Source organism: Toxotes jaculatrix, chromosome 4 (genome assembly GCF_017976425.1).
Source record: "Toxotes jaculatrix isolate fToxJac2 chromosome 4, fToxJac2.pri, whole genome shotgun sequence".
Lineage (NCBI taxonomy): Eukaryota > Metazoa > Chordata > Actinopteri > Toxotidae > Toxotes > Toxotes jaculatrix.
Window position 1 is genome coordinate 3,789,277 of NC_054397.1, and position 27,117 is coordinate 3,816,393.

Below are 27,117 nucleotides of genomic sequence, written 5' to 3' on the forward strand. Positions count from 1 at the left end.
TCCAAAGACAGTGGAAGGTCAATTGTATTTTGTTTTCTTTAGACGAAGCCAAGCTAGATCTTTTCAGTGTTTCTGCTGTTTAGGCTGTAGCTTCATAATTATCAGACGAACATCAGAGTGATAATGCCACAATCACTGAGGCATTTTAGGTTTGTCTGCCACAAAGATCAGATCAGCTTAACTCAAGCAGATTGTTCCTGCCTCTAAAGAAACCCGAGAACAACAACTGATCTGCCACATTGTCAGTGAGCAGTGTCCTTGAACATGACCCGAACACTCACTCAGTGTTAAGTTGTCCTGGATGAAAGCATCAGCTAAATGTAAGTGGAAAACGTGACGGCAGGTTCAGACCACAGCGGCGGCGGTGGGCTTTCCCTTTCATTGCACGAAAAGCAAAGCAGAGACTGACGGCAATCAGAGAGCTTCGTGAGCGGAAAGCGTGCAATAAAAAGCGACTGCGTTCACGAGGCACGGCTGCTTCTGGGTGGCACCACAAAGTACCACAGTGTACTCCAGCTCTGCCAATGTCAAACCGGTGTCAATGCACTTGTCACTCACTGAAATTTTCATTCACTCTTTGAAAAGGAAAAAGCAAATAGATGTAATTGGAATATATATAGATGGAATATCTATACACGTTATCACAGAGACAAACTGGTTTATCAAGGACATGTCCCTTTTGTCCATTTAATTCCCCCTGTACTGATGTGATTTACTCTGTGAATTACACTCAGATAAATCAAAGTGTGTGTATGTGTGTACACTCGTGCGTGAGTGCATTTGTGTGTACAGCGTCTGTGGCTTACATTAGAGTTTACTTGTTTCTAATGCTTTCAACCCATAAACACTGATTAAATCCTACAGTTTTTGCCCAAAGCATACCAACATAACATCTCTGTGAGAGTGAATTATAGTGATGTGCATTCACACGCAGGGCAGTGTGCTGCGCTTCACAGGATCAGATCATCACCAAAAAACCCATTAACACCTGGAAAAAAAACACCATTTACACCAACACGTGTCCAGGGATCCCATCTGTATTATAGGATATATAGTTAACTAAGTTTTAGCTGTTATTTTGGACAATGGTCTAAAATAAGTTGGATTTCCTCCCATACTGACAATAAAATATCTCTTCTTTGTATAAAAAAAAAGCATAAACGACATAAATTACCTGTCAAATCCAATCCATCGCAAAATCAACAAGCTTATTTTTGTTCTGGACTTGCCAATTTTCTGATAATGCTTACTCCTAGAAAAAGAACAAAAAACACATCTGAATATTAAATAGAATGAGGGTGTTTACACTTAAGTAGGGGCGAGAATCAGTCACCTCTGGTGCAATAAGCAACTTTTAAAGATGCATAACTTCCACAGTGCCTGGGAGAGGTTGTTAAAGAGGAATATGAGGAGAATAACTCTGCATTAAAGATGAGGAAAAACTGTCTTACCAGCAAAGGCAATATCTGAATTTCCTGAGGCGAGTGTGAATGAAATGCAGACACATGGACAAAATGTGAATGCACGGTGTGAGTGAGACGAAACAGACACACACACACACACACACACACACACACACACACACACACACACACACACACACACACACACACACACACACACACACACACACACACACACACACACACACACACACACACACACACACACACACACAAAACATTTTCATTACCATTATCATGTCCATCACAGCCCCAAATCCCAAGGTCACGTCTTCAATTTGCTTATTTTGTGAGACCAACAGTCCTGAGATTCAGTTTTCTGTGCTAAATGACAGAGAAAAGCCACATATCCTCACACTTGAGGGGCTAGAACCAGCAAATATGTTTGTTTTGCTTGAAAACTATTGCACCTAAATTATTTGCAATTATGCTTGGAAAGTAGTGAAACGCTGTCTCAGTCTGTACGTGTGCAAAAGAATCTCTCCGATTACCCTGAATGTAAACAACTTTTCATTAATAAGAGAAAAGTGTGTTTAGCTTCAAGAGTCAGCGCACCTCTTATTTGGATATTTGTTTTTTTTCCCTTTACAAACGACATTTTCTGTACTCCTGTTGTACTTGAAATCTGCAAATGCTCTGTACATGATGTTTTCTTCACCCTGAGCTGAGGCTCCCAGGCTAACATTAAATATACCAGGCTGTGTGCTGCCCTGCTGCTCCAGTATTGTCCAGTGTACCGCAACTGATAGCAACGACTTCCAAAAAGAACAAAACTAAAGCATGCAAAATGTGGAAAATGTTATTAAATTAGTTTATTACTAAGTGAAATGTATCGGCCATTAACTGACACAGCAGTGAACTTGGAGATATGAATGCCTGGAAAAGACAAACCGCACACAGGCAACTTCACCAGCATTATCCACTGGGTCAAGTTCATCGCTTTCATTTAAGAATACTAAATATCTTCTCTGCTTCCCCTGAATTTGGGTCTGTACCTCTCACTCAGGCCTCGGTGTTGTAAACAGAGAGATCAGAGGCCAAGGTCACATGCAGCTCCCATGGAAACTGATTGACAGGTCTGTTGACTTTGCCCTGCTGACTTCTGCTCTCCTTGATCATCAGCTGGATGTCCTCATCGTCAAGGACACGGATGAGGTCGCCTTCTGGGTCGCGGTAGTTCAGGGCGATGTCGTCCTCTTGGAAGACGTTTCTGAGGGAGACAAGGACAAGAAGACAGGAACTTCAGACCTTGGGTGTTTTCAGACACTTTAAACCTAGACATGTTTTTCATCTTTTACTTTCATTCATTATAGTATCTGACGTTACAGCAGTCAGACTCAAAACAATCGCACCGAGACTGAAAGGAAATAGAAAGCAGTCAACGTTGTTCAATAAATCATTACGTTTTGTAAATAAAATGGATAGATAGAATAAAAGTTTTTGAGCTTCTTGTTATGCTAGATATAGAAAAGCATGAGAGACCAATTAAAATGTAGCTTCCAGCATGTTTAAAATACTTTTACAAGTACTTAATAAATAAATAGCAATAGACAACAATAAAGACAGAACAGGACAAGCAGCGCCAACCTCTCTGCATTTTCAAAAACACTATTAATCATGATCAACTGAGATGGGGCTTCGCGATATCAGTTTTTTCAGGCACCACAGTAACAATATATTTGAGATTCAGAAGTTTATTCACTTCTCTGAGGACAATGAATGATACAAAACTTCTTTAGTCTTTCTTTTGTTAGGCTCTGCACTTTTTTTATTATTAGAATTTTATTATTGTGTGGTAGGTCTTATTCAGAGTATTCTGTGAGAGTAAACTTGCTTTTATATGTTTCTTTTATATTAAATGGTTGTTGTACTTTAATGTTGAAGCAAACATTAGAAGAGAGTCCTGCGCCATATTTCCAGTGAAGGAAACGACAGCTCCCACATGGCTTTTGTTGATACATTATAGTTTAATTAAAATTTTGCTGTGAGAATTATCACCAAGAGAGCATGTGCTGGATCAAAGGAAACGGGTAATAAGTGCAGATAGGAAGTTTGACAACTGCACCACCTTCTCTACAGTCAGTGTTTTGCACAAACAGACTGTAATGTTTGTGTCCAGGATTTAGAGGGACAAAGAAAAAACCAGAACGAGAGGCACAGTCACAGTTTTATGTTGACTTCCTGGAGGCACAACGTGATGAGGTATTACATCTGATGAAGGACAAGCACAGAAATATTCGGTCACTTCCTGCCACAAGCAATGAAAGGACAAGTGGCATTTACCAAAGAAGACATGCGCTTCCACATAGAAATATCTAAATTAACACGTAAAAATCACGTTTAAGTAAAATTACTACACACTACTGTATGACAGACATTTAATAGAATAGTGTTATTCAGTTTGTCAGAAAACATGTCAGGGCTGATGGCAGAATTACCATCAGCAGCACTGACGGAGTCTCTCTCTGTTTGTATCAGCTGATACAACACTGATGGTAGTGATGAAAAGTGTTTTTAAATGTGTTAATGACAAGAAGCAGAATTATTAATAATCATTAACGCGATGTGATGTTATCTGACAGTTTATCAAACTAATTAGTTTTATTCCATCATAGACTTGTTTACAGATGTTATTATATTTATATTTACCACATTATTTAGTACCGGTAGTTTAGCAACATTTGCAGTTGCTACACTTCTTTCCTACTGATTCTCTTCCTCTTTCTTGTTTTATACAACGCAATCCTCTTTCTTCTCCTTTCCTGCTTACTATCTCTCCTCATACCTCCACCCCCCACCCCCCCTAACCCTCCCACTCCCTTCCTTCTCCCCCTCACTTTATCAATGCTAAGCCATATTAAAACTCAGGACGAGGGTCTCATCCATCCTACTCCAGGGCACAATAGTCCTGAACACAGAAAAACAATAATGAGCAGATAAGCGGCGGAAATGAACTGATTATGAATGGGGAGGGCTAATCATCATAGCGCTCACCTATCTAAATTACCAACTAATGAGAGATAGAGGGAAAGGGAGACTCTCCCTCTCCGTCTATCTCTATGTAAGAGAAAAGAGAAAAAGACGGAGAAGAATAAATATGATAGTATAATGAACATATGCATCCGGTGATGGTGGTGCAGTGGGACGGGAGGCGAGGGGAGTCGGAGGTCCCATAGGAACCAATTTGAGGAGCAGTGATGATTGGCAACTGGCAATTTGCAGGTTTGCAAACTTAATGGACTTCTACTCATCCTTCTACGCAGCCTCACACACACATAATATTGAGAATATTGAGAAATGCACAAAGGTCACTAATCGCCGTAGCTCATCAGTACATCTCCGGAAGAAATACTAGATAAGAAAATGTGTTCATGGACCTGAGAACAAAAAGCTCAGATTTTGTGATTTAAATCACCTTCTTTTTAAGTCTAATTAGTTAAAATGGCTTTAATAAAACAGGTCGAACACTTCACAAATGATTTACAAAGCAGAGGTTAAAGGTTAGCGGTCAGCAATTAGCAATTTTCCACTGATGTACTTCTGTGGCACAGAGAACCAGAAGTAGGAAACTAAGGATTATGTGATATTGTTGAAGTGGTTGTGTTGTAAGACTGTGATGGTTTACATGCAAAAAACAGTCTAATTGCCGCATGCTCCGCTGACTTCACTCCAACCTTTCATCAAATATGTCCGCTTTGTATTCCATTATCACATTTTTGGAAGGTGTGGTGATTCACTCACAGGTGTGAGGTTGCACACAATCATTTTCTCCTCCACGGCTGAACAACAGTCCACTCTTAACACCCCCCAAAAAATGATTCTCACATTCCTCTCAATCATTGTTTCTCACATGGGTGTAAATGCAAAAAAAAAAAGAAGAAGACATAAAGCACACACTTTTAAACGTCCAGTAAATCCTTTGTTTCAGCTTGAGCAGTAAAAAATAAGTGAAAAGGAGTGAGGAAAGAGTCTGTCTGCTACCTCATACGAGCCAGTAAGTCCTTGTATGATGGCTGGATGGTGAGGTCCTCTTGTACACACACATCTCTGTAAGAAGAAACACACAATCAAGCACATTTATTGCGCTGCTATGCGGCCGACTGGCAGTCATTTTTAAAGGTTGATGCACAACTGAAAGATTCACCCCTAAAGGTGTAATTACCAGATGTGTAACAAGAGATTTAACTAGTACACTCAATAACAGTTTGATTTCATCACATACATGTCTGAACGACAGCAATTAAGATTTAAAAAAACCCCAACGGAGTAGAATTGCTTTGTGCACAGTGTTCACGAAACATTTCAACAGTTGAACTGAGGAGGAATGATTCACTTTTGAGTTGTTTTTTGACTCTGAGAGAAAACAAAAAAGCATGCAGACTATTACAGATTTCTGCAAGTTACAGTCGAAATCTTTCCAGGCCTTTTACCGCTAGTTTGGATAAAACTGCAGTCGATCATATTCATCATGAAGTCTGGTGTATATTCACTTAAAGAGAAGCTGTGTATTTATGGACAGCCTACGTTACCCTCCTAAACCGACCTGGTGTCAACTCCAGAGGGGGTGAGCAAGTAGCAGCGCAGGCAGCTGTAGGTGTGGCTTCCACCTTCAGTATCTGAGTCGCTCTCTGGGAGGGGCTTTATGATCTTCACAAAGGATTCTGGGAAAATACCCGTCTGATTGTTCACGGTGCCCTGAAGAGGAAGCAAGAAAAGAGAAGGGTGGAGTTTTATGAGAGAAGAGGATAAATGGTTAGAGTCTCAGAGGATGCGGTGATAAGGCACTGACAAGATGAGCTGATGATTTAAAGGAGAGAAACACAAGAAAGCAGCATGGAGGTGCATCTGGAGACAAGCTTTCCTGAGTAATTAGCCTATTCATAATATGCTGCTGATGTTACAAGCACTCAACACAACCATACAGCCTTTTTACTACACCCCAGGTGTGTTAAGTCTGCATAAACACACGCAGAGACCGTTTCAAAAAGCATCCAGCTCACTCACACATTTACAGGAGAACGAGGCAGCAGCTTTTATGTAAAAAGGCACCCGTCTTATCTTATGGATACTTTGGGGTGCAGTACAATGATGAGAACATCCCACTGGTCCTGAGATCCTGTACGTTCACCATTCGCCCAGTCAGTGAGACTCATTACTGGAAATCTTTTCTTTAGTGTTGATCTTCCATAAATGTTGGTCCAAAGTAATGTAGCTAATGTAATGTAATGAGGCCAAGATATCCTGACATTTGTCCTCTGTAAGGCACGACGGGTGGACAGTAAAGCAAAGCCTTGATCTGCATTAACACCTCGAGCAGCTGAGCGGCATCACTGCATCGACTGGAGATGAAGTCTGTCTCTCATGTGCAGCTTCACAGCAGCTGCTGATCAAAGTGTTTCTCATTTTCTCTGGGAATCCTAAAACTGTGGAGGGCTCTCTGCTTTGGTGTGTTTGAAACATTTACCTTGATGCACCAGCCTGCCAGTTGGATTTGTCACGTTTTCCACCCACAGCCACTCTGTCTACTGACTAAATCAAAGGCACTCAGTCAACTCTTCACAAGTTGTAAGTGTTGCATTAACCTCACCCACCCCCTAAAAAAAAACCACTAGGGTGGATGCAAACTTGCCAAAAAAGAACAACAAGATAGTGTTTGCAGTGTTGCATAAGAATAAACGTATTATCTGCTTTTTCCATTACGATATTTAAGATGTCTCTAGAAAGCCAGGGGCAGGATAAGTGCATCTTCCTCCTCCATCAGTGTTGATTCCCACCCTCCCTCTCTCCCACCACATCAGCTTCCACCTCATCTCTCTCTCTCTCTCTCCCACTCACCCACTCCCGGCTTCTCTCTCACACACTCTATCGCAACACCTCACACATTTTTATTAAACACGTTTCCTGACCTTTCTTTTAAGTACTCTGTGACAAAGCAGAATTTCTATGACAACTATTTGCCAGCACCAATGTTCCAGTGTTGCATTTTTATGTTGAGCAGCTAATTAAAATGTCCCACATCCCGTTTTGGACGGCGACGACTTACACGTGACACTTGCAATGTGTAATCAGGACATTTTGTTCATTAAGTAATTGTTCCTGAAAAGGAAACTGGAGCAGGGCACCTCCAATCACACCAGCGATGGTACTTTGTGGTCACTGCACTGGTCTGCTGCCATGTGGGAATGACACAATTTAATTTTTTTAAAGTTTTATTATAGTCTGTAATTAACTTTTTAGCTGCTGCAACGTACAAAGGGACTATTTTGTGTATTCCCTTTTGCCATTTTGAAACATACTGATGTTGGTTCACAGGTGATGCTCCAGTTCACCTCTAAGGCATCAGATGCAGTTTAGGTCAAGGCTCTGTGCAGACCAGTCCAGTTCTTCCACATCAAACTGGGGAAATCATAAGTACATATAAAGCTGCAGATACCATCCAAAAAACTGATCCACATTCATGTATGTGGCACACTACAGCAGGCGTCTGCATACATACGTGTGTGAACACATTTGTCTGCAAATATTGTTCCACATGTGCTGCATGCCATCAGCATAAAGCAACTTAAAATATCTCTGTCCATATATTTTTGGCCATCTTTTTGAGGAGATGGAGAGGAGGTGGTTGTGTATTGACTCATTTAGTTTGCCACAGAATCTCCTTGTGTTCTCTTTCTATTGTCTCTTCTCGTTTAATGCTCACTTTTTATGTTTCCCTCGACCTCACCCTCTCATCTCTAAGTTTCATGTATATTTCCCTCTCTTCTTCTCTCCCTCCCTCCTTCTTTCTTTCTCTCCCTCTCCCCTTCCCATTCGCTTTCTCCTCTTCTTGTCTTTTCACTCTTCTTTCCTCCTCCGTTCTTTCATCTCATTCCTCCCCTCCACCATCCAGATCAAGGCGCCTCCTTCTCTTTCTCTCACCACCTTTTCTCTTTTCTTATCTTATGTCTCCTCTCCCCCTCCACCTCTTCTATATCTTTCCCATTCCTCCCTCTCACTCTCATCCATCTTTCACTGCCTCCCTCCCTCCCTCCCTCCCTCCTTCTCTACCTTTCTCTCTCCCTCCTTCCCTCCCTCCCCCCTCACTCTTTCTCTCCTCCCTCCCTCACCCACTCTCACTCTCTCTCTGCTCTTACCTCTAGCCAGTCGGCGTTGACTCGTCGCAGCAGGAAGATCACCTCTCCCCTCTTCAGGTTCAACTCCGCCTTGCTGTTGCCGCGAAAGTCAAACATCGCCTAGGACACACACCCGTACGCAGACACGTACACACACACACACACACACACACACAAAGAAAAAACAAACACACACACAAGTCAGTGAGAGGAGAGAGGAAAGAAAGGAGAGAGACGGACGCACTCAACACAAAGAGAGAAGAGACGGTGAGAGCGGACAGGTAAGACTTAACACACTTTTTGCTGATGAGAAATAACGTGAGTTTGAGAGAAAGAGAGGCGGATAAAAAAACAGAGAAAGAAGGGATGCTTGAAAAGATAAGAATGAAGGAGTGAAGACTTTTGAGCAAAAAGGAGTGAAGTTTGGAGCATATGAAGACCTCTGTGTGACAGAGAGAGAAAGAAAGTGAGGAAATGAGGAAGGAATGGATGCTGGAAAAGACGAGTATATTTTTTCCTCTTGAAGAAGTAAAGATTGTTGAGATACTTGGTGAAAAAAAGAATTAAGTTCAATGTGTAAGAAGACCTTTGTGTGTGTGTGTGTGTGTGTGTGTGTGAAAGAGAGCGAGAGGAAAAGAAAGCGGGGAAATAGGGAAAGAGGATGACAGAGAAGGATCACAGCACGTGTTCAGTTAAGCAGCTGGTCTATCTGTGCGTTTGTGTGGAGCAGATACTGTACTTTCTAGCAATATGTAATAGTATTTAATTGTACTGGTGAATCCATGTAGGCGTGTGTGAAAGTCCGGGACTATTGTTGCTATTATACAAATTATTTTAAGATTTATTTGAGGTCATTGAAATGTGTGAAAAAAGTGAGCTATGCCAAGGTCCAAGGTCCACAGCTTTTATTTTCTGTCCAAGATCCAAAGATTTTCATTGGACAGTGATATAAAACCCAGAAAAGATGCAAATCATCACATTTAAGAAGCTGATTATTTAAATCGTCAAACAATTATCGAGATGAGTTGCATCATGAGCATGTGTGTATATACACACAAAGAGCATATGGTATGCTGTATGTGCTAGTACTATCTTGAGTATTTGTGCATCTAAGTAAGTGTGTGTGAGAGAATGTGTGTGGGATGAAGTAAAAAGCATCTACAAGCAGTTTGCAAAAGTGATACAGCCTGAGGAGACGCCCCGCTGCAAGGCAAGAGTGTGTGTGTGTGTTTTGGTGTGCATGCTGGGGGGGGGTATTGTACTGGATGCTCGACCGTCCTGGTTAGCATCTGTGTGTCTGGAAAGCCTGCCAGAGTTGAATTTGCATTTAAAGCAGAGCTCAGTAGAGTCATTACCGATGCTTTAAACCTATTCCTGTCCTTCTGCAGAGACTCATCAAACAGATGATAAAGTAGCCTATTAGAGATGTACACACACACACACACACACACACACACACACAGGTGTTTGCAAATGCAGTACCACACACATAAACACAAGTGACAATAATGTTTTCACTGTTCTAGTACTTGTACTATGTAATGACAATAAACCGAATCAAATGTGCACATTTAGATTCAAAAGCAAACATATGTGCACACTCTTGCCGATATTCACCCACACACACATTTGTATTGTCAATATCAACTGAGGCACAGAGCGAAAGAGAGCAAGAAAAAGAAAGAAAGAAAGAAAGAAAGAGAAACAAAGATGAGCAGCTACGTTGGACTAAGAGGTTCGGTGGAGAATCACAACCACAGTAGGAAAGCAATGACAAGAGATGGTAAAACTGAAAGGGAGTTGGAGAATTAGAGAGGAGCCGCGAGACCAAAAAAAGAACGAGGAGCGGTTAAAGCAGTGGGAGGGAGGTGAAGAAGAGGGGGAGGAAGAGGAGGAAGAGAACGAGGATGAGGGGGAGGAGGAGATAAGAAAAGTGAAATTTATACAGAGGTGCAGGGCTGCAGAGGGCTGATAGGTCACTGCTGTCTTCACGTGGTTGTTCCACAGCAAGCAGCTCTGTGTGATAATCCTCAAAGGACAAAGGGTGAGTGAGTGAGTGAGTGAGTGAGTGAGTGAGCGTAAAGGAACCTCTGCTTCCTTGTGACATAAATTTAAAGTTACAACTCTTAAAGCTGCACTAATCAATATTTTAGCCATGTTAGGGTCATGGCTCTATGGTCGGCAACGTTGCGCTGTGTCTCAGTCCGTCCACCACTTTGGTTCAGACTGAAATATTTCAGCAACTTCAAATTAAAATTCTGTACAAACATTCGTGATTCCTACCCCTCAGGATCAGTTGTAATCTCTCTGGTGATCCGCTGACTTTACACCTAGCGCCATCACCAGGTCAAAACTGTTCAATACCTTGGTCAATCACCAGATACCTGCACAATTAATAACATTCCCATCAAATGCTGTACTGTACACTTAGTGATAAATTACCTGTTGTGAACAAGGTAAACATTAGACCTGCTTAGCTTCAGCATGTTAGCATTTAACTCAGTGAACTGCAGCGCCTAAGCACTGCACTGGCTCTTTACATTAACAATTTAAAATAAATAAATAAATAAATGACTGTACCATGTGAAAGGGGTCACAAGAATTATCCCCTGACTCTAAAGCAGTTCTACAGAGTGTTTTAGCACCTTTGAGCTCACTGTTTTGGTTTCTGGTTTTCTGTTTTGGTTTGGCCTAAATGCTATCATTTTCCAGTTATATTTTCCAATGGCTGCAGGCAACTGTTTTCAATAAAGAGCTTATATATGCCAAGTGGACAAAACTCCAAATTAATGCTAATGTTGCTCCATGTCTTTTGAATGTGTAAATAGTTAGCGTGCCAGCACTTTAGCTATAACGACTTTATAAGGCGGTAATATTTCAGTGTTGTGTTTACAGCTTGTTGTGCTGAAGAAAATGCTACAGACAGGTAGGAGCAAAACATGTTAAGGATCATACCTTTAAAGCAAATGTTCAAGTGTAGATGTGTGTGTGTGTGCAAATGAATTACTTCATGTACAAGTGTGTGTGTGTATGTGTGAGTTTACAGTATGTGTGTATGTGTGTCCAAAGAAAATGAGACAGAGGCTGGTGGCAGATTAATGAAGCTGGGGAGTGAGGGAGCTGGCTGGATTAATAATCCACTGAGATTACCCTGACCCTGAGGACACACTTGCAGGCTGCTATTTTTAATGCTTTATTCCAGACGCTGCTTTATTATAGTGTTGACCCGCCGCTGGCCGTAATTTATGATGTAAAAAAATGTGTTGCAGGCGATAAGCTCGTATCTTCAACACAAACCCCAAATATGATGTGACAAAGCAATTCCCCCTCTCGATATACCTCTTTTCATCTCTATCTCCCTCTCTCTCCATCTCCTCACCATCATTATTCCCACCTTACCTTTACTTGTCTTTTTCCCTTTGTCTCTATTGCAGTCTGTTTCTTCAAAGCAGTGAAACTTAGCCAACTTATAAAATTTGTTGACTTGATGAGGGAACTGTAACAACTCAGTTCTGTGGGAGCAATTAATTTCATGTTTGTCGTAACAGTCATGCCAATTTAAGAACTGTTGGTTCTGTAATTAGAGTTACAACAACCTGTCCAACCGTACTGATTCCCATTTTTCTGTTCTATTTTTAATGGATGTAGCTTGGTGGGTAGCTGGCTAGTTGCCGGGTGTATGAAAATTACCTCCCAATTTTAATGCTCTAATTAGTCAACTGTTTCATCAGCTGGGGAAAGTCGTCCAGTAGCACAACACCAGACCAATAGGATTTGGTGTCAGGGAGATGTCAACAAACAGTCAACTGTTCTAACCTAGGTGTGCAGAGCCTTTAAGACACGAAGATGCAGGCAGCAGTTCAGAGCTTTAGAACCAGGCTATTACAATTTGGCCAGATGTCGAGATCTGTTGCTCCGAAACAAACCACCACTGCCCTATGAAACAAAGGGAAAGAGCCTGATTCTATCTATTCACCATTTTTCAACACTTGCACTTGCACACTATCATGCAGGATGGAATCTGTCACAGACAAAGCAGCCACAGATCTTACAAATCTGTCCTCTGTAATGTGTGAAATGCAAAAGCCTCAGTTTCTTTTTTGTAATCTGACCAGCCATGCAAAGCAAACTGAGATTGTTCTGTTTCATATATATATAAATATATGTGTGCGTATGTATTGTAGTTCATCCAGGGCAGGTATTTGGTGTTGGTGTACCTCGGGTGCCTGGTCTCTAAATGTAGACACATAACCCTTGGGTTCATGCAGCCACAGGAGCAATCATCTGGTACAATTAGGCTCGCGCCGACCCTGCCTTAATGAGCTTGTTAAACCTTCAGCTCGTTAGTCTGGCAATGGGGAGGAGGAGATGAGAATTGAGGTTTTTTTTTTTTCCTTTCTCTCCCTGACGTTTAATGAAAGTGTATTTTTTTAAGTAGATGGCCCACTTCCTAGAAGGCCTGGAGTGAAGGTTCATAAGAGGATGTGCACGTGTATGTATGTATGTAAGAATCAGTACAGGTGGCAGAGTTTGTACCTATGTATCTGTGCAGGTCACTCCTGCTTTTCGGCTGACACACAGAACAACAACAGGATGTATCTGGACATTAGCAAATCCCATGTTGCATGAATCAAAAGCACTGAGCAAAGCATGACAAACAAACCTAAAACATTATTGACTTGCTGTATAAGTTTTCAGTTACCTTTTAATCCACATTACTGCACCATGCAAAGTTTTCTATGTGACAATTTAAAAATATTATCTCTCAATCTGACCTTGTTTTTCTCTCCACTCACTCCTGCTGAAAATTTCTCTCTAGCTCTTAGATTGCTAGACGCTCCACTTTTTCCACTAGCTCTCTGCTAAATGTGTCTGTCTGAGGCTTGGTGATGGGCAGGTAGGATAGACTGGGTTTAATGGGTTCAGCTGAAAACACCTGTCTGCTGCAGCTGGAAACAGGTTTGAGTGGTAAGACTGAACCATATAATGAATGAGCTGTGAGACTAAAATGCTGAGCCGAATGAGGCTACAGAGCTATGAAGAGGTGCAGAGTGATAATTTTCCGTGCATTTTTCACTGTTATAGATATTTGATTTACTGTATATATGAAAAATAAGAGAAGCAGGGTCTATGTGAATCCAGTATACTGAAAGAAAAACACACACTAACTCATGTAACCTGCTGACACATCAGTTTCATCTCCGTAGGCTTTATGTTCATTGTTCAAACAGATATCCACTGACAGAAACTGAGAAAAAACATCAATGCTATGATACTCATAATGTTCTTCTAACCTCCAGTATCAACCCTGCTGAACCTATGATTATTTCATCACAATGGCTCACGTCCATACGCACCAGTGAACCTTCCACTGCACAAATTCAGTTCAGAATACAGGTAAAAGTGAACATCTGAATAGTACGGCCATATCTCCTCCTGCTGAGGAGAAGCATATCTGTACATCAGCTTTTTTTTTTTCCAGATAGGATTTTATCTAAAATAGGATCTAATTTCTGCTTTAATGGCTCTGACTGCAAAAGAAGCTGAGCCTCAGTCGATTAGGACCTGCTTGGTTTTCAGTTTTCTAATTTTATGGGTTTTTGTCTTGAATTCTTGCACTCCACCTTTTTGCCTTTCTAACGTAATGTGTGCCCTTTTTCTCTCCTTTATCTGCTCCTGCTTCTTCGTCTTTCTTTCCCCCAATTTTTCACATTAGACAAACTACCCTCCAGCTTGTGCATCGTTAAAAGCTTATGTTAAACCAAGAGCAGTGTGTCCCATTGACCTTGTTTGAAGCTCACAGCACCACAGCCAATAATTACTCATCTCGCTGTATGGAGCTAAGCCTGAGCTAATACTAAGTGGAGTGGAATGAAGTGTTGTAGCGTAAACGCTAACGCTTGCACCAGCTCTGCTGTGACAAATGCCCGCTCTCTCCTCTTATCCATCAGGCTCAGACCAGCCATTGATCATTGTTTGGACAGAGTTTAACAGCCACTTCCCTGTGCTGAAAAAAACACACACAGCAGGACATACACAAACACACATAAACACACAGAGGAGCACTCATTTTTCCCAGAGAGAAGGAGAAAGAGAGAGAGAGAAAGAGAGAGCTATAATAAATGTTGAGTAGGCTGGCAGCTTCGTGAGTAGAGTACACCAATGTTTTACTTGTGTGTGGGAGAGAGGGGAGGCAGAGAGAGAGAGAGGACAGAGTAAAATGGAGTTGTTGCTCTTAGTTTGGCAACAAAAGACCACTGGAGTGTGCAGTGAGCGACACAGTGTAAGCTATTTGTGTGTAGCTTACTGCGCCACTTTCTGTGTAGTGTAAGGTTCGGAAAAGTTAAACACTTTTGTGAGGGGATAATGCACACACAGTTCAAGAGCTCCAGACACACACACACACATACATATATATATACACACACACACACACCAGCTGCAGACATGTACAGCTTGTACTCACTGTAGACACAGCCACTTCACAAAACTGGGCAAAGGTGCATCACACACACAGACACTCACACTGCAAAAAAAAAAAAAAAGTTCATGAAGTCATTTCTGTTATAACAGAATCTGTATAAACTTACTTTCCTAAAACAAGAAAAAAAAAAACATGCCATTAAAATAATTAGGGCTGCAACTAATGATAATTCTCATCGTCGATTAATCTGCCAATTAATTATTTGTCAAATGTCTTGTTTTGTCCAAAATCTAAATATATTCAGTTCACTGCAACAAAAGAAACACTCTTACTGCACTGCCAGATCTTTTAACTTGTTTTAAAGCTACAGCAAAGTGTATGCACATCCTAATACTGTATCATTAGTGTGGGCAAGACGGCAAAAACTGTATGTGTCTATTTTGAGGCAACATTTTGACCGAGGGCTCAGTCTGAGCCAAGGCTGAATCAGTGTACATGCAGTAAAGGGACCTCAGGGGTTACACACTGCCTAAACCTGATGAAGACCTAATGTTGCTAACATCATAGTTGTACTGAATAAATCTTTCTGGACGCTTCTCAATTCAATGTGTCGGCACCTTCCTCTATGTCTTAATGTAAAAAATGTAATGTAATGTAAATAAATAAATAATAAAAATAAAGATTGAATTAAAATGAACAAAAAAAAATTATGAACAAAAAATAATACACATAACTAAATACATTTTGTTCATACAACAATTCACACACAAATAGAAAACCACACAGTACTGCTGTGGCTGTCATCGTCAGTCAGACTGTACTATCAACACTGTTACTCCCACACAAACATTATTACACACAGTCACTACGAGGCACTACTGATTTATTTTAAGAGTAGATATTTATGATGTTGTTAGCGAGCATGTGCATGTTTGTGCTCTTGTGCTTCTGCATCTTTGTGAGGACCAATTTCAGAGTTTCAGACTTTAAGAGTGAGAGCACTTTGGCTCATACTCACTTCTTCAGTGGGTTGTTTGAAGGTTTAGGCTTTGGGTTGAAATTAGGATTTGAGAATGCACTGCGTCAGTAAGAGTCCTCAGAAGTATAGAAGTACAAATGTATGTGTATGTGTGTTCAAAGGTCAGTAAAGGATTGTGCTGACCACACAAAGAACAAAAGCCTTTTTTTTTTTTTTTTTTTGCCTCTTTGGAGAGTTTAATTGGCAGGTCATTACCACTTCAACCCCTGACCCAATCCCCCTCCCGCACACCTGGACCTGAAGCACACCAGCCACAAAACCTCACAAAGACACACCAACACACACCTTCTATAAACGACTGCAGAATATAAACAGTTTCTTTTTTCCTGATTCATGGCATCAGAGTGGAGGGAGTGAACGGAATAAAAATGAGAGGATGTGAAGGAGAGGAGGAGGAGGAGGAGGAGGAGGGGGAGAGAGGGATGAGAGATGGTCACCACCTTGGAAGGAGACAGAGGGAGGGGAGAGGAAAGGGAAACAAGGACAAACTTGAGGGTAGTTTGAGGGGAAGGGTGGGAAGGGGAGGAGAAGGGGTGGGGGGGTAAGAGGGAGGCTAATACGAAAGGAGAGATGGATACAGAAATTAAAAAAAGGAAGTGAAGCGAGGCGGGATCTATTGATGAGGTCAACAGAGTCACGGGCAAGAGGGAGGGTAAAGTGTAAAAAAGCTATTCTCATTGATTTGTCACATCAGTCGATATGTTTGTGTGTGTTGTTTCTTTTTTAGTGTGTGTTTTTACGCACCTTGTTTGTGAGTCTCCCAAAGCGATGCAGTGTTGATGGTGGGACAGTATAAAGTTGTGTGTGTGTGTGTGTGTGTGTGTGTGTGTGTGTGTGTGTGTGTGTGTCTGTCATGAGATACAGTCACACCACGGGTGCTGACAGGATCATACGGTATTTCTCAGGGTGATGTGGTGCATTCTGCGTGGTTGTTCGACTAAGAAGTTGTTGCTCTGTGGGTGGCCATGGAGACTGTAACCAAAGCAACAACAACAACAAAAAAAAAAAAATGTAAATACACAGACCTCTGCCCTGGGGGAGGAGAAGAGGTCCATCTTTGGTTTGACTTCCTTCCTAAAAGACAAACCGAGACAGGGACAAGATGAGTCACATAAGTGATCATTGTCTGCAGGTGTGACCAGTAACAGCATGCATTATCTTTTGAAGTGACATTAACTGGACAGTTTTAATCTTTTAGCCATGCTAGCAGCAAGTGATGGCAAAGTCAGTCTGTCAGCCAGTTCACCAGTTTGGTCCAGAAGCCATGATCTTTCCCTAATCTTAACAAAAGTGCTTTTGCTGCCTAAACCTGACCACAGATCTGAACCCCAAGCTCTGGAGTGACAGTTGTACACTTTCCACCCCAACCACATCCTGGAGACTCTGCTGTCGTCAATAACTGTAGCACTTCATTCATTACAAAAACAGTTAAGTTGTATATGTATGTATGAGATGCAACATTTAAGTTTAAGAATAACAAACTCAATTTTGTTTTTCTCATGCAACAACACAAAATACACAAATTGGAGCAATTTCAGGTGAAAAGTTTAAGATCACTTTGTAAAAAGTATGAAAAATGAAAATAAAACCCACACATGCAGGTTCAAATTTGCAGGGAAAGCCTTGCTGAGGTTGAATAAAGTTAATAAATAAATAAATAAATAAATATATCGCACTGTTTGCTGTAAATTTTTGGAAGTATGAGACAAAATGCAACCGGTTACTAGGACAATGAGAAAATCAAATGTGTAGCAACATTCAAAAGAGGAAATGTCACAGTTCCTTCTAATGTTCAAACACACAAACTCATATGTCCAAATAAATAAAGACAGATCAGAGGCAAGAACAGAGGAAGTGATGAGAGTCTACATTTGCATCACTTCCTGTTGAGAGAGTGCCCCTTTACCACATCTCCTACTGGTGTAACCTGACCAAAGGGATATGGGCCAATCAGTAGCCTGAATGGCCATTGTGAATGTGGAAGTACACCGTGAAAAAGGGTAATAAGATTTTTTTCTAAATGCAAAATTTATGAATCCCCACCTCCATCGTTTGCTCGCTTCTTAGTTCTATCCTTGATGTGACAGAGAGTCAAGGCAGCACTTTTTTTGCCAAACGGGGCATCATAACTCAGGACAGCACTGTGCATGCTGGGTAGCATGCACAGTGTAGGGATTATTGGTCTGATTACTAATAATATATAAACAGAGATGCAGAATGACAATGTAAAAAGTATGGAAAATGAAAAAAGTTCAGCTAACTGTTTAGCGTTACTACCAGTCAGCCTCTGTTTTGTGCAGGGGGGGGCTTACACTTTGCGGGTAGGTGGGCGGAGACGCCTGAGGGCTTGCGGTTTTTGCTGGCTGTCCTGTTCCGTCTGGTAGAAAAACATTCTGAGAGACGCATCGAGCAGGAACCATGTCGGCATACCCAGCAACCTCTGGGAGAGAAGACAGAGAGAGGGAGAATGAGGTAACAGAGATGAAAAGGGGTTGGATCACAAGAAAGGAAGGGACAGGTAGAGTAAAAAAGCACGAGAAGAAAGCTATATATGAAGTGAAGGTGCGTACGAAAGGTGGAGATGGAAAAAGAGGGAGATCAGGGTGGAAGGTTAGAGAGGTAAGTGGAGGGACAAGAGGGGTGTAAGGAGAGTGGGAGTTTGATGGAAGAAGTAGGGTGGTGGGAGACGCGAGCGAGATGGGTGGAAGGAGTGGATGAAAAGAGAGGAGATGAAGCCAGAAAGATTACAAGTGCAAGGCGAGCGAAGGCGAGAGAGTGTGGCAAAGTGAGAACCACGTAGGTTGCGGGAAAAAAGAGTGAAGCAGAAAAGAGAAGTGAGTGAGTGGGAGAAAGAGAACCTGATCGTGTTTTTAGCGATGGAGCAACGCTGAAACATGTCAAAAGTCCCACAACTACAGTCAGTCAGACGTGATGTGGGCACAGGGCAGAGCAAAGAGAAGAGAGCAGCAACGCCTACATGTTGAGCTTGATCGGCAAACTACTGCTGAAATATCCGAGTCGGTGCTTATCCACCTACAGCAACATTCAGCCCACTAAAATGTAGGCTACTGCACTGCACACTGCAGAAGATACCAAGTGTGCCAACGATTCTTTCCTTTGTTCAAAATTAAAGGCTGAACTGTGCATAAAATTAAAGGAGATTACCTTCATGTACGTGTTGAGTTCAGGGATTCTGCTCTCTGCGATCTCCTGCTTGTTGCCAATGAAGATTTTTCCTAAAGACAAAGTGCAGGAAGAAAATCATTGAATCAATCAAGAGTTTTAAGACCAGGGGTCAGATGTATAATCAAGGCCTACATCATTTCCCACACATGCGGTTATTTATGGAAGGAAAAACAAGCTCAGTGTGTTATGGTACAGTGGAGTATTTGCCCTCCACACACCAAGAAATTTAAAGATACCCGAAGGAGTTTTTGACAACTGCACAAGCCGTGAGCAAGGCTGATTGACAGCCGTGCTTTTCAGTCGCAATCACATATGTGATGATTTAATGAATTATTGACACTGTATGTGGTATAAATAACATGGCAGTGGCCATGTTAGAGCATGTTATGCAGCAACAGTGTGATTCACTGCACTTTATCTTCACCATTATTTTCACTGAGAGCCTGTTGGAGTAAACAGGTATTCTTATGCAAACAACCGATGAAGGCCGCGTCTCTAACGAAGGGAGTGGAACTCGTGCCCTCGCACACAATCTTTTTTGAGAGAGATTAATAAAAGAGAACCATCCATATTAACAGCTTTATAAATCAGATGAAAAGAGTATGTATGTGTGTTCGTGCGTACACACACACTGGTAGTCTTGCAGCTACACACCTGTATGTATCTGGCCCTGATGTTAGTTCACTTGGCGTTCATTTTCTACAAAAACAGTATACATCACAGCAGTATGTGTAGTTACGGCCATATTTTAAGTGGAAATCACATTTATTTTTTTCCCTAACTAGACAAATCTCCTTTAGAAAACATATCTTTCTTGAAAAATATTACCCTTCATCCTTAATATTGCACCAAGTCCAGTCAAAAATTATGAGGCACAGCACAGACCCCTAACACTCTAAATCAGGCCCTTCAGCAATTCATCCAAGGCCATCTAACACTGCTGTTAAATCAAATTTAGCACAGTCTTAATGACCCTCGGCCACAATATTCAGCCCTCTCTCTTCTCTCAATTTCTCTCATCTCATTCACTCGCGAGCACGATAACTCACTCAATCACTCGCAGACACAAATTCACTCATTTACTCACTTACTGATGAATCATTCACTCACCTCTCTTCATCTCCCGGGGCCTCGCTGAACAAATGCTCTTTTGACCTTGAATCTCTCACATGATAGTTTTTGTTCCTGTTTTCTATTGTCAGATCTGTGATGAATTTAGCCCACGCAATATTTGTGTGGCTCGAAATAATCATACAAGATATAATCAGCAAAACACAAACATAAAACAGAAAGAAAATTGAAATCAAAGGACACTGAGAAATTAAGAAAACAAAAAAAGGAAGTAACAAACATGCGATTTCGACATTAAGATATTTGTGATTATGTGATTCTCATCGATCAAAACTGCTTAAATTTGACCAAACAGACCTACATCATTTTCCATTACTTTTTTCTGCTTCTACCCACCACCCATCCTCCCCTCTGTCTCCCCACTCTCCCCCCCTGTCTTTCTTATTCCCTTTCCATCCTGATGAGATCTGGCACTGCAATTAAACCCATCACATCTAATATTATCCAGCAGACTCCTCAGTGGCAGATGCTAAATCAGAGTTTGTAGAAAAGTAGAACTTTCCCAATATAGGAAGTGACAATGATAGGTGCAGCCTTAAATCCAACCAAGAATTTATGTTAAAAAAAAATTCATATTAAAGACTATGATGATTTGAGTATGTCTAGAATATTGTTGCCAAGTATTTTTGCCTAAACTATGAAAAGAAAACCAATATAATACACCGTTCATGTAACAGTGGTGCATAAAAAGAAGAAAAAGAGACATGCATGAAATCTTGGTATCACTAAATTGGTATTGCTAAACCCTATGACATAATCCCTAAATACGAAAGTTGTTTGATAGATTTTAGCCATTAAAGATCAATTTTGATAGAGACAAACAGCTCACAATCTTTAAAAGTCATCTTACATTTCATTTTGTTTCATTTGTGAGCAAAGGAGGTTAAAGCAAATGTCAATAATAAGAATCATTTGTACCTTTACCCCCTGTCTGTCACACTACCGATACAGTAAACATCAAAGCGAGGAAAAGACACTTAGGGCAGGACAGACAGGAGCAGAGAAAAGAGTGAGGAGATCAGAGAACAGCAGCGGCCTTGTTTTAATGGATCGGGCCGGATCCAGCTCTGGCAGAGCTCCAGGCGTAGGCAACAACACCACAGGTGCACCATGAAGATGAGACAGGTGAGGCCACTTTGAAAATGAAACTCGAGAATGCACAAGATCAGTAATATTGTCCACTGGTCCCAAATGTGGGCTTAATAAAACCGTACAAGGGAGTTCATGAGGGGCCTACAGAATCCATGGTGATCCATGACTGTTCCTCCAGAGCCACCAGCAGATCAGAAAGTAACATCTGTAGGATGGACTGGCACAAAGTTTGGTAAAACATCCATGTTGCCCTCAGGACAAATCAGAAAAACTTTAGTGATCCTCCAAGGTTTCATCTAGCGCCACCAGCAGGTCTACATTTGACTCTGTCCATGTACTTAAAAGCAAATGTTAGCATACATACAGTACAACACTGAGATGATGAACTTGGTAAAAATTATACCTGCTGAACATCAGCGTGTTTGCATTTATAATGACTATATATAATTTTTAATAATAATAATAATAATGCTTTATTCATTGATAGCCAAACTAAAGCCATCTGAGTCAGAACAGAAAGAGAAATACATTTTTCTGTGACTTCAATGTGATTGCAATGCAGCTTGACTCTCCATCTATACGTAATTTACACACAAACACACCTCACTCTGTCCTCATCTCTCCCAAATCAATGGTCTGAGCCACCCATTCAAAGCCTTCAGGCTTTTATTGGTGCAGATGTTGGTTTCCAGCCTCTGATAATCAATAGGGACACTGATAGCGGCTCCTAGACAGACAGACTTATGGGAAAACACTGAGCTGCATAAATAAAACTGGAGCCACTGAGCAGATGAGGACAAGAGGACAAACACAGACACGCGGCAGCACAGCCAATGACCGAGGCCTGAATTTCTGCTGTGAAGTTCTAATCTTATAGAACAGTTGAAGTGACTTACATTTTATCTTCATGTAAAATTACATTACATGGTCAACAGACTGAGAAGGAAACCACTGATCAAAACACTAAATAAATGTAAAAAGGTCGAGCTGAAACTGTTACGATACAATCATGCATCTCTGCCTCGACACCACTCACACAAACTGTTGTATAATTACTGAACTGAGCACATTAAGTGAGGTTGAGACTGGATCCTGGTCTCATAGTTGCCGGCATCCGTCTGCTCAACTTGATTTTGACTTTTAAATGTCACTCTTCAGTCTCTGACTGGTTATTACACTCGGTGACTCTTTCTAATTTAAAATTTCGGTTTGATTGCGGCCGGTCCAGACGTTTCCTCCCACCATTTAATCTTCTTTAACAACAGCTCACTTGCATGGGCCAATGACTGTCTCCTCTCCAGACCTTAGACTAATAAACGTCCAGACATGCTCTGCTGGTTGTATTTCTCCATTCTATCGCTTTCTCAATCTAATTTCTACTAATGTGACTCAACTCCTTGTCATCTTACAGCTTTAAACCACATTGCTGTTCGCAGTGGCTTTAGGAGCCAGTAAGAAGTGAGACACACTTCCTGTTGGTATCTGTGTTTGAAAGAGTTTATGGTCCTGGATTTTCCAGAAATTGTGCTTTTTCTTCAGCAAAACAAAAAAAAAAGTTCACTACTGTCTACAAATTGCCTTGTCTTTCAATCTGTAGGCATCCTCCCTGTAGCTCGGTCTGAGTCATTAGAGAGTGGCCGTGACTCAGAGTTGAATCATAGGTCAGAAGTTATGACCGAGAACTGGGGGCATGACAAAGCAGTCACACTGGACTTGCTTCGCATTATGCTGGACAGCCGCTCTGAGATCATGGCCACCAACCAAATATCATTATGAACTGCTGTAGGTGTATAGTTATGAACTCTAAGTAGGTGCTTGGAGAATGATGTGTTATAAACTGGCAGCCAAGATACGCTTTATCTGCAGGTTTGCTGGGTTTTTACTACTCGAGTCAGTAAGAAAATCAGTGAACCTCAGAATCAAGTTGCAGCTGGAGCGGCAGCTGTGACTCAGGACGTAGATCAGGTGCTCCGTGGTCGCCTCAGTTTAGAGGTGCTCTGGACACGACTAACTATAGGAAGAGGTCCAGAGGCAAAAGTGGGCATGATGTAGGGATTAGTGGCCTGCGAGGGCTTCAGGATGTTACTGGTTACTGTGTATGTGGTTCTTCTGCTCATTCTGTTCCCATCATCTCTCCCTTCACCCTTCAACATGACTCTTATTCTTCCAGTTTGTATTTTCCTTTGCATCAATCTCTCCCCCTCAGAATCTGCTTTTCTCTGACTATTCTGAATGTCAGTCACTGTAGATTATTCTTTCTTACGACATTCTTTTGATATAAGGTTTTAAACTGACCTTGTATTTTTCTTTTTTTTTTTTTACATGAAATGACATTTATCCTGACAACATAACGCTACAAGAGTTTTAGTCCAATATGCTCTAACCTAACAAGGAGAAGGATTGCATCAGGTTAACCGAGTTCAACAGAAGGAAGTCTGTGAGTTTGTAAAGATGTTAACAATTACTCATTACACTTCACAGATAAACCTAAACAGCTGTAATTAACTTTAATAAAGATTTTGAGAACAGGGGTGCAATGCAGCATTTTCAGTGTTCAAGCTTCACACTGTTATGTGGCAACATACACCTAAAGTATGCTGTCATATACTCTTGTAGCTTGAATAGATTTATGGAGAAGTGAAGGGCCCTACAACAGTGACTATATTACTGAATTGATTTCATCTACAGCTGTTTTTGTGTTTGTTTGTTTAATTAACAAACTCATTGTTCCTAAATACTCAGAATACTGACAGGAGGGATGTATGTTTGATTTATTATATCTAACATGACAACATGCACGTGCTTTAGATGCTTTTAAAACTAAACTATCTTCACATTTGTCTTCTGTTCTTTGAGCCACAGGGAGAAATTTCAGCCAGCTGTCACCACAAACCCAGTGTCTTCCTCTCCATATGCATGAAGCAGAGCAGAATGAGTTTGCATTCGAAGGTGAAGGTCACAGAATGACACGGCAGAAATGATGCAGTAAAGTACAGTGTTTCGCTCTGTATTCAATCAGCGGCAGAGCCCTGACGCAGCAAAATCAGTGTCACAGCTGTGAAACTGGAAATTACAGCAGCCTTGCTGACTATATTCTCACTAAACCAAAAAAAAAAATGCAACCATTATTATTAGAATCAATCTTTTCATTGTGGTAAAGCATCTATATTAATGCAATGGAACTATAATTTTTATGACAAACACAGGGAGAGATATGAAAGAAACATTAGCGAAAAAGAATTCTGCAAAACCCCAAATATCAGAGTAGACCAACTGTGGTCAGATGTCTGCACAGACAAACTATTTGTGTGTTTGTCCTCTGCTGAGGAAAGAAAAGCTGGATTTCCCATAAGCTTCTTTGCAAAGAGGTAATCACTGTCCCAGCAAGAAGTCAGCAGGCAGTGATGTAAGATAATACTGCAAAACAGTTTTCGTACTTTCCTTCTCTCCAGCTCTCATTTTCTTTTTGAGCACTTGCTTGTTCTAGACAAAAACACACACCAAAGGGCTTTGACCTTTGACCTGCCCACTGGTGGCTAACTGGCCGTATGTAAGCTTGTTTTACCTTTGCAGTGCTAGTGAATTAACTTCTGTTAAATACCTAAAGTATAAATTAAAAAACTAAAAGATAAGGAGAATAATCCAGTCTAATATTTCCAGGGAGCTTTTAATATATTTATGAATCATGCAGCCTGCACCAGCTGTCAGGAATCATACTATAATTTCGAAGATGATGATTTATTGTAGTGTTACAATAATATCGAGGTTCTCTGCATTTAGCACGATGACAGAGACGAAGTGTCAGCCAAACTGAAAAGTTGTGGAAAAGCACACGGTGTAATCCAAATCATTGCTAATTAGTGCTTTAGTTACCACTGATAAAATACAAAAAGCTTTATAGGATTTTTACACTGTGTTAGTGTGTGATGAGTTCAGTAGATATTAATAATATGACAATAAATGACCTTGCAAAATTAGTGACCTGGGATTTAGACTGAAAATGACACAAGGTTAAAATAATGCAAGGGTTTTAATTGGTGGAGGAGTCTTGCTACATGCACAGATAAAAGATTAAATAAGAACAGGAAGCGTGCTTGCATATGATCGATGAGCCAACACAGAGTGTGACAACATCACATTGTGTTGCTGCAGAATTTGAGCCAGGTTCAACTAATTCTCCAGACCACTCTTTAGTTTTTGTTTTTTTGATGGAGCCCTTGGTGATCTCACTGAAATAAATGAGGGGGCTGCATTTTTTCCACACTGTGCTGCTGTGTGTCTGAAAACTGCTTTATGGAGGCTTACACGTTAGAGTTTACTGAACACTAATGTTCCTCAGGAACGAGAGATGTTCAACATTTTACATTTACTTGTTTTCTGCCCCGCCTTCCCTCGTCTAAACCACAGGCTGAGGTCTAAACACGCAAAAACTCAGCTTACAGTAGGTTCACATCAAAACCACCTTTTTACAGGTATGTATTTTGCTCTATCAGTCCACGCCTGGATTTCTAAGAAACATATATTTTTTTTAAACTCACTGAAGACTGGAATGGTAGCCTCAGGCTCAATTCGTGTTGCCAGGAAAGCATCTTTACAGATAGTCTGGGCCTGAGATTTCCTCATGCAGGGCACAATGAACTGCACATTGACCTGTGCTTCCAACAGACGCGTACAGTATTCGAACAATGTGAAATCTGACACCAGATTGAACATCGGTGTGTCTGCATGCCGCTGCAATTATCACGTTATCAGTGCTAGAGACACACAGACTCACCTGGAATAGACGGCAGGATGCAGGTGTTGGGACCAGGTTTCTCTGGGTCTTCAGGGGAGTATTTGGACTCGAGGATCTGGTGGAGGTTGAAAAACTCTCTGTACCTCCTATAGATCAGATACTTACTCCCTCCTTTAGTCTTCACCTCGATCACAAACCTCTGGAAGAGAAGCAGAGGCATAGATGAGAAATAGATTTGCGCTCAGTTAAAAGTGTGGGGTTGATTTTAAACTTACAAAGTAGTCGATGAAGCCTTTCTTCTCCTCGATATCAGCGATGGTGGCACTGATAGGGATGTTATGAGGCAGTTGATCAAAGTCACTGAGTAACAGAAACATGAGGGTTATATTTTTTTACACTCATACACCAAATACAAACTTGCATAGAAACTGTTTTCACAACAGCGCAGAAATAACACAAAATCTGCGCACCTGCAACACAACACACTCCGCCTATAGTTTCATTACCCTGTTATATTTTAGATGCATTGATCACAGAAAAGGTGAACTGAGATGTAACCTAATAATAACCTGATACCATATTGTGATATTCTCACAGGCCCACTGGCGAGAAAATATCACAGCACTCATAGTTTATTGCCCATTCCTATTGGCGGTTGTAAGCGCTGTCAAACTGCGGTGCCGCGCACTGCGGGCGCATAAAGTCACTGATACAGAGTTAGTAGATCTTACACTGACATCCAGTCCATCGGACACACTCACCTCTCATCTCGTAACTGCTGCGGCAGCGACATGATGTTACAGCACGGGGGCTGATTGCAAACAGATGGAGAAACTTTAACTTGACCGCGGAGAAAAGCGCTGCTTGTGAAGGTGTTGGCGAAGCCTCCAGTCACACGCCGCTGGCTGCACTGACTGACTGACTGACTGCGACTG

The 27,117-nt window shown here is 41.2% G+C and overlaps 1 protein-coding gene across 1 annotated transcript; it reads right to left on the reverse strand.

The window, feature by feature from the left end:
- Positions 1-2,255: 2,255 nt before the first annotated feature.
- ncf4 (neutrophil cytosolic factor 4) lies at positions 2,256-27,117 on the reverse strand. The gene is made up of 10 exons (XM_041037097.1): positions 26,944-27,117; positions 26,458-26,542; positions 26,222-26,381; positions 19,204-19,274; positions 18,351-18,478; positions 17,064-17,112; positions 8,597-8,695; positions 6,007-6,158; positions 5,445-5,510; positions 2,256-2,673 (listed from the first exon to the last, which is right to left on the reverse strand). The coding sequence occupies exons 1-10, from the start codon at positions 26,973-26,975 to the stop codon at positions 2,466-2,468; spliced, it is 1,050 nt and encodes a 349-aa protein (XP_040893031.1). The 5' UTR covers positions 26,976-27,117; the 3' UTR covers positions 2,256-2,465.

Coding starts and splice junctions, on each gene's coding strand:
- ncf4 (XM_041037097.1), bottom strand. CDS start 26,975: ATGTCGCTGCCGCAGCAGTTACGAGATGAGAG. Junction 17,113..18,350: donor CGCCCACCTACCCGCAAAGT/GTAAGCCCCCCC, acceptor TTTGTCTTTTAG/GAAGGAAGTCAAACCAAAGA. Junction 2,674..5,444: donor GACTTACTGGCTCGTATGAG/GTAGCAGACAGA, acceptor TGTCTCCCTCAG/AAACGTCTTCCAAGAGGACG.